This window comes from Dipteris shenzhenensis, chromosome 22, assembly GCF_047967505.1.
Source record: "Dipteris shenzhenensis isolate YYH24624 ecotype China chromosome 22, Dip_SZ_1.0, whole genome shotgun sequence".
NCBI lineage: Eukaryota > Viridiplantae > Streptophyta > Polypodiopsida > Gleicheniales > Dipteridaceae > Dipteris > Dipteris shenzhenensis.
In genome coordinates this window covers 16,640,260-16,655,869 of record NC_141617.1, presented here as the reverse complement: position 1 = coordinate 16,655,869, position 15,610 = coordinate 16,640,260, and the positions used below count along the sequence as shown (strand labels likewise).

The 15,610-nt window shown below is 41.7% G+C and overlaps 1 protein-coding gene across 1 annotated transcript; it reads right to left on the bottom strand.

The window, feature by feature from the left end:
* Positions 1–278: 278 nt before the first annotated feature.
* Positions 279–1,918, bottom strand: LOC147887811 (uncharacterized). The gene is made up of 6 exons (XM_087393613.1): positions 1,627–1,918; positions 1,380–1,407; positions 1,054–1,281; positions 890–953; positions 745–804; positions 279–660 (listed from the first exon to the last, which is right to left on the bottom strand). Exons 1-6 carry the CDS (start codon positions 1,758–1,760, stop codon positions 599–601), a joined length of 576 nt encoding a protein of 191 aa, XP_087249739.1. The 5' UTR covers positions 1,761–1,918; the 3' UTR covers positions 279–598.
* Between the last annotated feature and the right edge of the window lie 13,692 nt (positions 1,919–15,610).

The window sequence follows — 15,610 nt, the reverse complement described above, 5'->3', positions numbered from 1 at the left end:
CATCCCTCGTGTCTATGCTGATCCATCTTGAGGGTTCTATTGCTATTTTAGACAAATCACTATCACATTACCTTGCAACACAATTTAACAGGCTCCACATTTTAAATAGCATGTGTGTCATTCTCCTTTCATGACATTAATCCGAATAGCAATAGCCTCACAATAGCCCTACTGAAATAGCAATTCTTTTTCTCTATGAGAATAATAGAAACAGATTATTCCTTTTATGATGTCTATGCTGATAAAATCTCAGGCATAATGAAATGAATTTAATGAAATGAGCTTTTAATGAAATGAATTTAAAAGGATTTAACCCTAGCTTTTGGCACGTTTACATTGGATACCTGAAAGACTTGCAGTACTCTACAGAGACGTATTGGTACCTTGACTAATCAAAGGATATTATGGTTTGATGAATTTTACTACTGGAAAAGACAAATATGAAATACAACGCCTGTCTCATGACCTGGCGAAGACACAAGGAGGGTGTTACAGATAATGTGTGAAGCAGCTAGGATTACCTTTATACCCTCGCCCAGCTTGTATTCATATCTTGCACAACCTCCCAGTGAAGCATCACCTGCTTGTGCAGCAAACCTCAACGAGCTTTTGGTACGCCAGATGCATCCCTATATTGCCTCAGCATAACTTTCCTATACTCTGTTGAAACCAGATTGTGAATTAGAAATTAAAACAAGTGTTAGCCTCATTTTTAGATGATGGTGCAAGTGCCCAGAAGCCCACCTTCTTGGTTGACCCAGAGAGCTGCCGCATAGCTGTTCAATGGGCTATCATTGTTGGGCTCTGCAGTGATACGATGACAGAGTTCGTTAGCGAAGATGGTTGCAACAGTAATTTTGGTTGAATACAGGAAGGCTAAGTATTTCACCTCCTAAAAGACTTTGAATTGACAAAAGAATGGTTCGCACATCGTAAGCAGAAGACCACTTGTCCTGTCAGCAAAAAGAAACTGTTAAGGGTTTTAAAAACAGAGACAGAGAGAGAGAGAGAGAGAGAGAGAGAGATGTATGATGAGTAGGCTTGAAGAACTACCTGTAGTATGTCGAGGCATATGTTGCCATATTGATCGACATTAGGATGAAAGCACTGAGTGTCAAACTTTACCACAGGCGACTTGAACGGATACTCCGTGGGAAACCGCATCGACAATTTGTAGGACAAGCCTTCATAGACAGTCCCCGTGCTACCCTTGATTGTCCCTATCCACGAGAAAATGTTGTCACCTTCAGGAAAGGCTGAAATTCCAGGGTCTCCACAAGTCTGCAAAATGGACAAATTGTACAGCATGAGCACACAAGAAGACTGGTTTAAATTTCGCATCTCAGATAGGAGCGATTGTGGGACTGAATCGCCCTTACCATCAAAGCCATGAGCTCCGATTGCAACCTGCGAAACAGAGCACAACGAAAACTGGATTACTGCGACGTTCGAAAGCAATCTTCGTCAAGATAGTATAAAAACGCCCATGAAAACCATCGTTCAGAGAAGGGTCATGTTGCGACTCTCAATCCTTCCAATGTTCTTCCTGTGGCATCTGTTCACGGAAACTACAACGTACGCTAAGAGACGTCCTTAAAAATCAGGAATGAAATGGGCGCATGGTACCTCCGGGAGACGGAATGAGTATCCACGGGATTGGACATAGATCTGGGCTGCTTAGGATTAGTAGGACTAGCAGGGACGGCGACGTTGCCCTGTTGGGGACGCGGGTTGGTTTCTACGCCGCCATTGAAACTCATATTGAATGCAAAGCTCGAAAGGAATGGAGAAGATGGAGAGGAGAGGGAAAAAAGGAGCAGAGGAGGAGGAGGAATGGCTATGGCGGATGCAACCTGCAAGCTTTGTTGTTGTTGGTGTTGTTTGTGTTGGGTGTAAGGCTAACGGGTGTGCCTTTCCACACATAGGCTACACACACACACGATCATATGACCGTTGGAAGTTTTTAAAATGCCACCGGTGCCCTTCAAACACAACTTCAACTTGCATTCCCATGGCCCTCCCCTCGTGGAAGTGTCTCACTCACTCCTTGTGCTTACACACTACGTCCACCACTCATGACTCCACACCGCGAGCACCAATGCTGGCACGGGGAGGCTCTCTTATCAATAACATGTGATTGGTGTTGCGGTTTGCAAGAAATGGAATGGGCCAATCATGTCGCAATTAGAGGAGTTAGGCATGGATTGGGTGCGGCCTTCATGTCCCGGATACAAACCTTTTGTGTTAGTATCCCTTTGGTGTTAGTATCCGGGCCCATCTCTCCTATTGGGCCAACTAGGACAACAATCTTTTAAACGGGTTTCACACCCATCTACTCAAAAATGCATAGACGGGGGTGATGCCTAATTAGAAGCCACGCTTGCGAGGAAGTGACTTCACACATGTTTGCCCACCCACGGCAAAAAGGTGACTTGGAAGCCCAATCATGCCAGAAAACAAAGAAAATTTTGGAAGGCCTCTATGTGACACCCAAGGGAGTGTCCGTCGTCCATGTACCAATCAAAAGTCACACCAGGGACCTACTGTCAGAAGGTAGAAAACCTTACCAACTAGCCCAGCAATACTTGGTGTATGGAGATCGTGGCATTTAATGTTTCACCTTGACCATCCACCCTCTTTTGAAAGGGGCTCGAGCGGATGCAGCTTTTGACCAAAAAACATTGCCAAACAAGCAATTTGGGGGTTCCCCCCGCGTCCATGAACATGTGTGAACTCTTCTTATATTTTTGGCTCGCTTGCGCACCTAGGTGGTAGATCGTTTCCAACCAATCGATGAACATATTGCACCTTGTGCCTTGAATACCCTCCCACCACTCTGGTCATCACACCCATCTCCCCCACTATGTGACTTGAATACCCTCCCACCACTCATTCTCCCACCGGTGCGAAAATGGCCAATTCACCCATCATTGTAGAAATAGGCCCTTGGTGGACAGTCACTACACCTGAAGGTTTACATGAATCAGACATTTGATAGTTGAAGGCGAACCTTATTGGCAAAAGATTAGTTCATAGCCAACTGATCAATGCTTAAGCAAAGAGGGGCAAGGGGGGAGGGGGGGGAATGAACCCTCCTTTCCCTCCACATGCAAAAGCTCCCATCACTCTTTTCCAATTCGATGCATGCTGGTATGGCTGGTCTAAACAGGCCTTAGAGGTTGTTCACACAGAGAGCTTGGTTTGCAACTAGATGGTGGCAAAAAATCCAGTTTCGTTCACGTGCAATTTTCGAGGGGCAGTTTTTTTGGGGCACTTGTGTGCATGTAGACTAAGGTGTGAATCAAGAAGACCTTCAAATGGCAGACCTAGTTGCTCCTTGGGCCCTTGCTCTAGAGTGGGGTCAGCCCAAAAACCAGTTTCCAAGTATAGGCTGACAAAGATGGGCTAGTTTGCAAATCAGGCACATGGCATGAATAGGCCCTTAGAGCACGTTCACATGCCACCCAAAAACTTGTTCAAAATGGCCTTTGGAAGGGTCATCATGTGTCATGAAACCCTCTAATTTTAATGCCAAGATGAAGTCTCAAATTTAAGAATTCACCCAATTCAATATCCATTTTATTTTCGATCAATTTTGGCCAACTGGCTAACATCTTCTTTTGACACTTTCATCCTTGACAATTAGATCCCTACACTATATTTAAGAAAAAGAGTACATTTGGAGACACTTTAAGTACCAATGACCATTAGTTCCTCCTTTGGTGCAACTTCAAGAATAGGGCTAGGAAAGTTTAAATTCATAATTCAAATAACTATATTACCTAATTTAAAGTTTTCCTTTTTTTTAAATCTAAATAAAGTGCTGAAGTTTTAAGAAAGGGGGAGGGTCAGATCCCAATGAAAATCCAGTACAAAAATTGGCCAACAGGAGGAAAAAGAACCTCAGGGCCTACACTCATGTGGCAGAAGCAAAACACCTAGACATAGGTACTCATATCAGAAAGACGCACCCTCTTGAAGATATCCATCCACCAAGGGGTCAAATTTGCTAACCATCCTGGGTAGATCTACCAAGGATCCCTTTCCTGAACTCAAAATTAATGATTCATTGTATGGACCCAGACTCCCATGTCAAACACTATTTGGTTTCTAACACTCAAATTGATAAATAGACTGCCCCTCTAATGTAAGGCCAACATGCCTCAGCATAGAAGGGAGACCAAATTGTGTCCCCCAAGCAAACAATAATTTCCAATTCTCCCGAATTGTGAATCATGCCATTAGTCCTGACTTGCACATAGTTTTCTCTATCTGAAACCAGATCCCTCTGGTAGCAAGACAATGCCAAAATAAATGCAGCATGTCTTCCTTCATTTCCCACAGAATACGTAGCTGGGTATGCTTTGCAAACTTTACCCTAAGGGATGTGCAATCTTCTAGAGAAGGAAACTAATTTTCCCCACCTTACACTCATGCCAAATTTCCTTGAACTTGGGTCTCCACCATCCAGCAGATAAGTGGAGTCCCCATCTTTTATTCAACTCTAGGGAGCTCATCCCGCACACATGAAAATTTCTATATATGCATCTTGTTGAAATCTTCGATAGTGGTGTTTTGCCCAAGAACAATCGCTTCATTTTCATCCCTGTAGAGCAAGACTATAAGTCATCCATTTAATTGCTAACTCATAGAGAATCTGGTACAGAAAGGCCGTCTTTTGCACTGACAAAGAGAAACGAAGCAAATGTCACCAATGGGCCACCAAGTACCGTATGAACATCCCAGATTTGAAAATAGCATTTAATGCCTTTTCTGAAGATAGTCCGGGCCAAGGAAAGATTGGAAAGATCCACTGATTGCCCATGTAGAGTAATAGCATTACTCCACCAAATTGATTCCCCTAAAGTGGCATATCCCTTAAGGCCTCCAACCCCTTTCCACATACAGCGTTTAATGACAGCCTTCCATTCACTAATCAAACCCGCAATTGAGTTGGAGCCCTTGATCTTTAGAAAAAAATGAGAGCAATTTTTAACACCAGGAGAGGTGCTTCCATGATGCAACTCATATGCTTTGCATTATCCACAAACTAGCATACCAACTCAAATCCAAGGTAGGTCCGAAGTGAACATCTTGGGTAGCCATTTCCCCAACAGAGACACATTTTTGAAAGCAATACTAGGGAGACCCAACCCACCAAATTGCTTTGGAGCTTTAAGGGGGTCCCATGGGATATAGTGCATACCTGGCAAATAGAGCAAGCTAGCTCGAAACATCCCAGAACTCCTCCATTGATACAAAGCGTTGCCAAAGCATTACCAAACAGCATGGCAACCATCTTCAGAAAGGTGTCACCAAAATTGAGCCTATCCAGGACCACCAAAATAAAGTCATAGTGTGCTCTGTGGTATGCTTTGTCTAGATCTAGGCCAAAGAGGATGGATTTTTTATGAGACTCAAAGGCATAATCCAAAACACTGCTAACATTTAGTATATTTTCAAATATATCCTTCCCCTTCACAAACCTCCTTTGCTCTTTATCTACCACCTGTTGAGAGTTGTGGTGCCATGAGCACATGTAGAGCAAAGGTATGAGTAAAGGGCAAGCTGCCACATGGCATGGAGGACATATCCCACATGTGAGCAAGCATATGGATGTAAGTACCCTCACCTATAAAAGGGAGGTTCATTTGAAGTAATATCAACAATCAAGCACTTTACACTATCTCAAGATTCTCTTTATGAGTCCAAGCTAGTCTATCTTGGGACCTAATTGACTTGAGCTATAGATCATGATCACTCTTAGGATTCATCCACCTTAGATTAGTGTTGTCATTAGAGTAGATTAGCATCCATAAGAGAGCTCGGTCCATGCGCTTTATCATGGTATCAGAGCCTAGGTCTAGCTCTCCTTGATTAGTTGTAGGCACACCTTGTTTTCTCATGTTTTTCTTGAGTGTTCTTTTCGTGAGAGAATTCCGTTCTTGAGAGATTGAAAGATCTATGGTGAGAGAGAGTGTTCTTCTTCCTGTGTACTTCGAGTGAGAAAGGAAAGATAGGGAGAGTTCCGTGATATTTCTGAGAGGAAATCTTTTCTTGAGAGATTCCTAAGAGACAGAGCAAGCGACCTCTCCAACCTTGCAGGGCCAGCTCGGGCTATGGTAAGGGCTTGCTCCTCAATTGGCAAGTAGACTTGAAAGAGGAGAGTGTCTAACACAGCAGCTCCTTGGAGCTCTCCAAAGCTCACAGCATTGAACGACCGATTGGTACTCCATCCACGATCAATGGCCATCTGAAGGCACGGCCACCACAGCTCTCCAACAAGCTGCGCTTGCATGACCTCAACAACCGCTCCATTGCTAGGTTTCAGCCCTTCAGCGCATCCTCTCCAGTCCCCACATCAACAAAAGCAAGACCGCCAATGACAGCTCTACAAACTCCAACTGGGCGACGGAACCTCTGCATCGACCTCTCCTATGCAGCAGCCATTCGATGTGACTCCTTCAACAGGCAATAGCTTCAATCGCCTCGACTAAGGCTGCCCCACTTATCGAAGCCTCTCTAATGATGCGCGAAGCAAACGAGCTCCCTACTTGAAAGACTTCCACCGAACAACTACAAGCCAAATGGCCAGTCTCTCAGCTCTCCAACAGAGCCCTGCCACCGCGAGCTCCAAGCTCCCGACCAATGACAAGCTCCAGCGCATCTACAGCAATGACCTGAGCCAAGCCAAACAACTTCATTAACAGACGCAAGCTCACTTGCATGCTCCTGCATCAGCGGGACCTTAGTGCAGGCCGTGACTCTACAAGACATCTTCCACCTTCCATACGTTGTGCAGACACCGTCTCTTCGAGCCCCGATTGCTTCAGTAGACTCCTCCAAGCCCTCCAAGCTCCGTCGTCATCGCATCTCTACAGACTGCAAAGCTTTTCCTATTGTTTTTTCTAAGGTTAAACCTTAAACCACGTGGCAGTCCCTTGATAGGACACATGGTAGATAAGGTTGGTTGTGAGTAGGTTAACCCTGGTTAAGTTTATAGTTGGGTTCAATGAGTTGGACCAAGGTTAAGTTTTCTTAACCTTGGTTTAACCTATTTGGGCCAAAAGAATGCCACATCATCATGCCACCTAAGCACATAGTAACCCTTGCTAAGCACAGTTTGGAATTCTGCATGTGAATCCTTGTGCCACATTAGCAAAGGCCTTCTCTTCTTCACAAAATCTTCGACAAGGCGTACCTTGCAATCTAGGAGGAATTTGCACACGCTCCAAAAAGGAAAAATAACCAATTTTTTGAGCTCTACGCGCTTGTCAACTCAAATTTTCTGTTTGCAATTAGACGCTGCAAGATTTGAAAGTATCGTCAACTGGTAAGACCTTTGCAATGGCAATACGCACCCCAACTGTTGAGAAATTCACCAGGGAACGATTTCATACCTGGTCTACACAAATGAGGTATCTCTTGATGCATCAAAAGCTTTAGAAGACTGTAAAAGTAGACATACCCACAACACAAAATGATGCGTGGAAGGAAAAAGATGAAGCAGCACTATCACTCATTGGATTACACTTGGGTAACATAATTCATCATATAGACTCCAAGGATCATGCCAAGGATGCGTGGGATGAGTTGAACACAATGTTTGGTGCAAAAGCCAAAAACCAAGAAATCCATCTTAAGATTGAATTCTATGGTATGCACATGGGCTTCAATGAATCCATGGCACAATTTGTCAACAAAATCAAAAGCATTATGACCCAACTAGAAGGCATAAATGCAAAAGTAGGGGAGAAAGATGCACTTGCAATTCTTCTTAAAAGCATGCCTAAAGAGTACAGTGCACGGACAACCACTTTGAAGAATTTGCCAGATCCAAAGTTTGAGGAATGAGTATCCTCTCTTCTTGAAAAAGAAAGAGAGTTAAAGGCATTGACATCTACATCAACATGCAACAACTATAATGAAGAACAAGCACTATTCAGTAAAACATCAATGAAGTGTTACCATTGTGGAAAGATGGGTCACTATCAAAGTGACTGCAGATTGAAGAACAAACCAAAGTGTCACCATTGCAAGAAGCTGGGACACAAGGAAGAAGATTGCAGATTGAAGAACCAGCAAGTCAACTACGTGGAGTCATCATCAAGCCATGAGCAGAATGACAAGAACAACATGTATTGAGAAACCCCCCAAAAAAAAAAAAAAACCTTGCCAACCTTGCCTATATTTTGTAAATCAAACCTGACCACCTGAGAGTAGCCATGTAAGCACCCAGGGGAGGATTTGATCTTGTAACTCACATCTGACCACCTTGCAGCAGCCAAAGGATCATGGCACCAAGGGGAGGTGTTGAGAGTTGTGGTGCCATGAGCACATGTAGAGCAAAGGTATGAGTAAAGGGCAAGCTACCACATGGCATGGAGGACATATCCCACATGTGAGCAAGCATATGGATGTAAGTACCCTCACCTATAAATGGGAGGTTCATTTGAAGTAATATCAATCAAGCACTTTGCACTATCTCAAGATTCTCTTTATGAGTCCAAGCTAATCTCTCTTGGAATCTAATTGACTTGAGTTATAGATCATGATCACTCTTAGGATTCATCCACCTTAGATTAGTGTTGTCATTAGAGTAGATTAGCATCCATAGGAGAGCTCAGTCCATGCGCTTTATCACCACATGCATGCAAATCTCCCAAAATTATTAGTGCCATTTCTTTAGCAATAATCTTATACGATGTATTGAACATCGTAATAGAGTGTCAATCTCTAACTTGAATCCTACTTTGTCATTTGGGAAAACATTATACGAGGCATGTGTTAACATCCACTGACAAAGAGACATTCCATACTGAGGCATTAGCCATTTGCACCAAATCACTACCCATCACATCCCAAAACTCCACGTAAATTTTAACAATTAGCCCATCAAAACCAAGGGCTTTATCCTTCTTCATTGATTTTAGAGAAAACTCCAACTCCTCAAGCAAAAAGGGGTGTGCTAATTGCCTTCTTTGGGACTCTAAGACGAGGTTATAATTCATCCAACATATGGGAAACTTCTTCACACCATTCAAAATCTTGCACCGTTGGAGCTCCAACCAAACCTGAAAGGTGAGATTTAAATATATATGCAATGTTCCAATATTCAGTTTCAATTTTACTTTCAAATTTTAGGATCCTATCAATTGTTTCCCGTTGATGCTATCTTTTGACTTCGTGGAAGAAGAATTTAGAAGGAAAATCACCTAGTTCCAACCATGTTTGCCGACTATAAATTCGAGCATCTTTGAGCTCTTTGACTTGTACTTCTTGTTTGACTTCCATCAATAAAGTAGCCAACACCTTGTCGTTATGGTCAAATACAACCAATTGTCTCAACGAGCCCTAAATAACGATGAGTTCTTCCCTTCTTCATTTATGAACTCAGTCTTTATGGGCCCATTCTTTAGCTACTAGTAACATGGCTCTAATAGGAGCATCCCACCAAGAGCAAGGATCATAGTAAAGAGACCTTGTAGAGATCCAAGTCTTTCAGATACTCCTAAAAAAAACTTAGAATCCAAAATATTTTTGTTGAACTTGTAGGAAATATCCAAGGATCTTCTTGGAGAAACACGAATACTAAAGCTCCACCTTAAAGGAAGATGATCTGGTTAAGCAAAATAATCAAGGGAGCTACCCCTCAAAGGCCCTCCCATCCACCAACTTTCATCAGAGGTATACCGGTGTGAAACTTAACTCCCCTCCTCCTATTGGTCCATGAATAGCCATCAAGCCCTTAGGGATGGAGATCCAAGCAATCAACAAAACCTTAATCCAAATAGATATCCTCGCACAAATCCCTCTCACAAACAAGCAAAGCTCTCGTAGGTGTGAATGATAAAAAAACCCTTAGTAAAATTCCAGTTCCCACCTAATAACCAGTGACCCCTAGTGAGGACCAACCTAAGGTCCTCCCAACACCTAATGCGATCCCTAGATGAATTAGGAGCATACAAATTAAGGATATTAAATTGAAACCCTTGAACTTATACTCTTGTAGCCAAGAAAATTGAAGAGTTTTTTCAAAGCACCAGATTTAAACCAAATTGTGTAACCACCTTGTTCTTTCAATGGGAAATTGCATACAACCTCAAACCCTAGTCTCCTAACTGCCGACCAAAAAGGGCCATCGATGCCACACTTAATCTCTTCCAAAAAGAAAATATCAGCCCTAATCTTTCTAAGAACTAAAACAACTCGGACTATTTCATCAAATTACAATACTCACAACGCAGACCTCTAGTTGCACCAGATTTGATACCATTATTCGTTGGCCAACACTTAATAGGCATACCTGAGGAAGTGAAATTTGTTCTCTTTGCCTTGACCCACAGATTGTGCAGCATCATTGAGATGCTTGGAAAATGATATGATAGGAGGGGAGCCATCACTCTATTTCATTTCACCAAGGATCGGCGGGCCCTCGATATGCTTGTCTTCAAAGACCCTTTTTTAATTATTAGCTTTAGGGAGCTCTTCTTATGCTGCATCAGAGGCATCATTTGCATAGTTTCCCTCACTTTTAACTTGCATGATCCAATTTTAGCATTCAAGGATATCAGGGCTAGAAATCACAAAACCATCGAGTAAGTTTTGAACTGACTGCTCTGGCTCTTTGGGGCTCCTGGTCCCCTCAGGTACCCCTTTAGGAGCAATACCACCAAAAATTTGAGAAGGGATAGGTTTAGCCCCTTAAATTTCCTTGGTCTTTCCCTTTTGACTGTCCACTTTCCAATCATTTTCATTAGCTTTAGTAAGCAGTTTAGGATGTGCCTTGCCAATTTTCCCCATGACACTATTGTCTCTGTTAAAGATTTTGCTGAAAAATATTCATTTCAAGAACAACATGAGATACAAAGTGCTCTCACTGGTACAACAAGCAGATAGCAATTCTTGTGCACATCACGTACCATCATTTGCTTGATTCTTCCATGCCTGATGCCAATCTACTTGCTGACTCATAGGAGTCCAAGACAGTGCAACACACATACCATTTCTATATTTTAGATGATAGGGAACATGACACTTGTGCAGCATGCTTTTCTACGACTGAAAAGGAAAATCCCCATGCAGAAAATATAAAACAACATTGGGTGTGGTCAGATGGTGCTGCCTCTCAATTTAAATCAGCCCGTAAATTCTACTTTGTCTCAAGGTTCAATAACATGACCAATCTAGACATGATGTGGAATTTCTTTGGGTCTAGCCATGGCAAGGGTGAACATGATGGATGCGGTGATGTTATTAAGAAAGCTTTGTTTAAACACCAATCAACATGCCCTCAAGAAAAACTCAATGATGCCCATGATGCTGTAAAATGGCTTACAGCCAACCTCTCCACCACAGGCGCACATTCAACATATAGTAAACAAATCCTTAAGAATAATGTAGTACGCAGAGTGTTCCATGAAGTAAAAGTGGATGAAGTGCAACGGAGAAGCCGGCACGATTGCAAGAAAATTAAAGAAGTTCATGGTCTGCACAACATATGGGGCTTTTCAAACAACCAACTCATAAAAACAAGAAAACTTTCTTGTTTCTACAATGCGTGCATCATAGTAGGGGGACATGACAATTGTGAGAACATTGCAACTGTGAAGACATGGGAGCGAGTTCAAGTTTTCCCTTTACGTTCAGATGGAGTGACAAACACAAATCCCAAATGGTAAATCCCATGCTTGTTTTTAGTATATCCCAACAACCACCATGTTGGTTTTATTAAATTGCTTTTGTAAATCCCAAATGGTAAATCCCCTGCTTGTTTTTAGTATATCCCAACAACCACCGCGCTGGTTTCCATAACGAATCCACACATCCACAAATCCATTCATCTTGTAATAATAAAAGCAAACCACCATGCTGGTGGCTGTTAATATCCTAGTGCAACCAACCACCGTGCTAGTGATCACTTATCCTCCTGCACTACTACTGTGCTATCCCTACACTACTGCTATGCTATCCTAAATTTTGTTGCACAGTGCTATACTAAAACAATCCCCTTTACTTTGGTTATCTTTAACCGTCATAGTTCAACCACCGGGCTACTTAAAACATTTAAGTACTAACATGGAAGCAGGTCAACACAAAATTAGGTATTACGAGCATCATGAGAAAAACCACAAGTCCAAAAAATATCTGCAAGATTTTTACTTTTTCAAAATACGATGACATTTTTTGGCTCAAGAAAATTCTGAACTCCCAACTATCTTATCAACCTCTCTACAGCAAGCATCTCCCATCTCTTTAGGCCAGTCTAATGTACTATTGTAGAGCTCTTCAGACACTCAGATCACACACTGCTTGCTTGACTCTGCCGACTTGTATGCCCATAGTAACCTCGGGGGGTGCACTACTAAGAAATCCTAGATATCACGTGCATTCAAGGGTATTTAGAAAACCCCTCAACTAAAAACTTTCCCCAATAAAACCACCCCTCTTTACTTATGAAATAATGTATTTTTTTCTAAAGTTGAATTAAAATACCCCTCCTTTTGAATGCATGTGGTACACTAAAATTTTGGAGGCGAACCCCCTGAGATAGTAACTCCTCCTTTTTCTTGGGGTCCTCTTCATCCTAGTCTTTGTGCTCTATACAACTTCGCACCTCCATCATGTCCTGCCGAAATAAACCTACATCATGAGCTTGACAAGTACCTTGAAGGAGAAAGAAAATAATAGCCAAGGAAATTAATGTTCACTAGCTTTGCCGACTCCAAGTAATACACCCACCACCGAAGCATGTCCTCCTTGTAGCTATTTTCCTCCTTCTTCGGGTCTGTTTTTGCAAGGAGGTCATTCAACATCGTTTTCAGATAGAACAAAAGCATTCCAAAGTCTTTTGGGTATGCCATAGATTTGCAGTAGGTGGATAGGTGTACATAATTTTGGGCTGGATTTCATAATGGGCTCTTAGTTGTGTCTTCACTGCACTTAAATCGGGAGAGAGTTCATTGAGCCCAACCTTCTCATTCTTCAATCTCATGTTATTTGTCTAATTGAAATCGTTCGTCTCACATTAGTTGTCCAATCCAAATCTTTCGTCTCACATTAGTTGACTAATCAAAATCTTTCAGTCTCACATTAGTTGTCTAATCGAAATCTTTTGTCTCACATTAGTTCTCAAATCAAAATCTTTCATCTCACGTTATGGTCCTTGGCATGTCAAAGGACACTATCTAGTCACATAGCTGAGAAAACATTGCCGAAGTAAACTCTAGAGAAGATTAAAAATTCAATAGATTACACACAAATTACATAGATTACATCTCAAAGACTCCTTTCCTTCAGATTACATCTCAAGGACTCCTTTGCTTAAGAGGGCTGGTTCCACATTGCTTTGTCTCTCTCATCATGGCATGTCTGGCTCCTCTATCTCTCTCTCTCCCTCCCTCTCTCTCTCTCTCTCTCTCTCTCTCTCTCTCTCTCTCTTTCCACAGCATGTCTGCCTCTTTTCCATAAGAGAGGGCTAGGGATGTCCATGGAGAGATAGGAAGTGAGAAATCACGCTGAAAAGTGGGACATGGGAGGGGGGGTGGGGAGGGTGGATGGAGGCCATTATATCAAAAATATTTGACAAATCGAATTTTATGTGTAATTAATGCCCTTTTTAGAAAGACAAATAGAGAGAGAGTGATAGAGTGAAATAGAATAGAAGGGCAAAAGAGAGGGAAAGAGGGAGAAAGAAAGTGAAAGAGAGAGGGAAAAAGAGAGAGAGTGTGTGAAAAGAGAGAGAGAGGAAGGGATTTTAAAAGAGAGTGAAAAGAGAGAAATAGAGAGAGAGAGAGAGAGAGAGAGAGAGAGAGAGAGAGAGAGAGAAAGACAGTGAAAAGAGAGAGATTGAAAAGAAGAAGAAGAGCAATTTTAATGTGGTAGGAACTACCATAGATGCTTGAAGGGGGGGGAGAGAGAAAGAGAGAGAGAGAGAGAGAGAGAGAGAGAGAGAGAGAGAGAAGAAAAACACTTTATGCCAAAAAGTGTGCCAAGAGGTGGGCACTGCCACCCTCATCGATGCAAACTAAATAAATAAATTGCCGGCGCCCCCCCTACATATTGGGAATGACTCCAAGTAAGTCTCTCTCTCTTCCTCTCAATTTAGTTAATTTTTTTAAAGCACATAAAATTTAGCTTTTCAATGTCTCTCTTTAGAGAGAGAGAGAGAGAGAGAGAGAGAGAGGTGTCACAAGTGGAATAGGTGGAACAAAAAATGGTGGTCGCCAAAAAAAACTTGCTTCTCAACTCGCTTCTTGCCCACTCTCAACAATCGCTACACATATTGTTGTGAATACCATGTGCAGATGTCCTTTCTAAAAGATGCATTGAACTCGAGGCACAATAAAAGGTTTGGCATCCATTTGAATTATCAATGCAAATGCACTATTTGTACTAGTGATGACACAAGCAACATATTTTCATCTACTCTACATGCTTACAAACTTCTCACTCAGTTGTGGGATTCATTGATGTGCCCAACCCTGAACGATGCACCCTTCAATCATAAGAAGTGTTTAATAGGTGAATGCAAGGATAGTGGCATAAAGAAGTTGGCTTGCTACCAAGGATGTTTTTATCAAAGCTATGCTTATATATTAATATAAAATCTTGACAAAAGTTTTCAAGATTATTTTTTTAGTTTCACAATATTAGTACAATGTAGTACTTTTATATATATATTCTTTGGAATTTTGAAGGAAAATTTTTAAATCCTGGCAAAACTTTAAATTTTTTTGCATAAAAGTTTCAAATTCTGGCGAATGTTTCAAAGATTTATTTTTATTAGGGCATAGAAACTTTCGACGCCAATATAAAAGTTTAGCTTCTTAATGAAACTAACTTGAAAAAATCATCCATGCTTGCTGTGCCTTGGAGACAATGAAGGAAGGGAAAACCATCACTGTGAAAGTATTTGAATATATGGATACTATAGACAAGCATGGAAATCAGAAGAGGAGGAAAGATTTCTATGTTGTTGCTAGGTGTGGTGAAATGACATGCATGAAAATTACTTCGAACTTCTTTGCAAGTGGACATGGAAAAGGAGAGCACAATAGTGATGTTATTAAAAAAGCCTTAACACATGAACAACTAAATAAATATGGTGCTACATTAAAGTGTGCAAGCAATGTTGTTGCTTTCCTAAAGGCCAACTTATCTCAGGGAGATGTAGCCTCTTATGCATCCAAGAAAAGGAAGTGTGCTCATGTATTTTAAGAGATAAAGGTAGGAGACATGAACATAGAAAATAAGTGGAAGTCTAAAGCTATTTTCAATTCACATTCTTTGCATGTTTTCTGTAGTCACAACCCACAAGATCAATTAGGTCTTGCTACCGGACATTTGTCATGCTTTTGTGATGCATGCATGCATGGGCTTTGGAATAGATGTACCAACAAAGCACATGTGCAACCTTGGGGTTTTTACACATTGGTACCTTTGCCAGATATAGAGCCTACTACAGATGAGGAAGATGCATACAGATCTACAAATTTTAAGGCCATCATGATGCGCTAAGAAATGCTTTGCGTGTTGGTGACACTTTTGTAGTCAATGCTGAGACCAATAATGTTGAGGGTGCATATTTTCACTCGCTTAAATGCACTGC

Coding starts and splice junctions, on each gene's coding strand:
- LOC147887811 (XM_087393613.1), bottom strand. CDS start 1,760: ATGAGTTTCAATGGCGGCGTAGAAACCAACCCGCGTCCCCAACAGGGC. Junction 954..1,053: donor TATGCCTCGACATACTACAG/GTAGTTCTTCAA, acceptor TTTTGCTGACAG/GACAAGTGGTCTTCTGCTTA. Junction 805..889: donor AATTCAAAGTCTTTTAGGAG/GTGAAATACTTA, acceptor GTATCACTGCAG/AGCCCAACAATGATAGCCCA.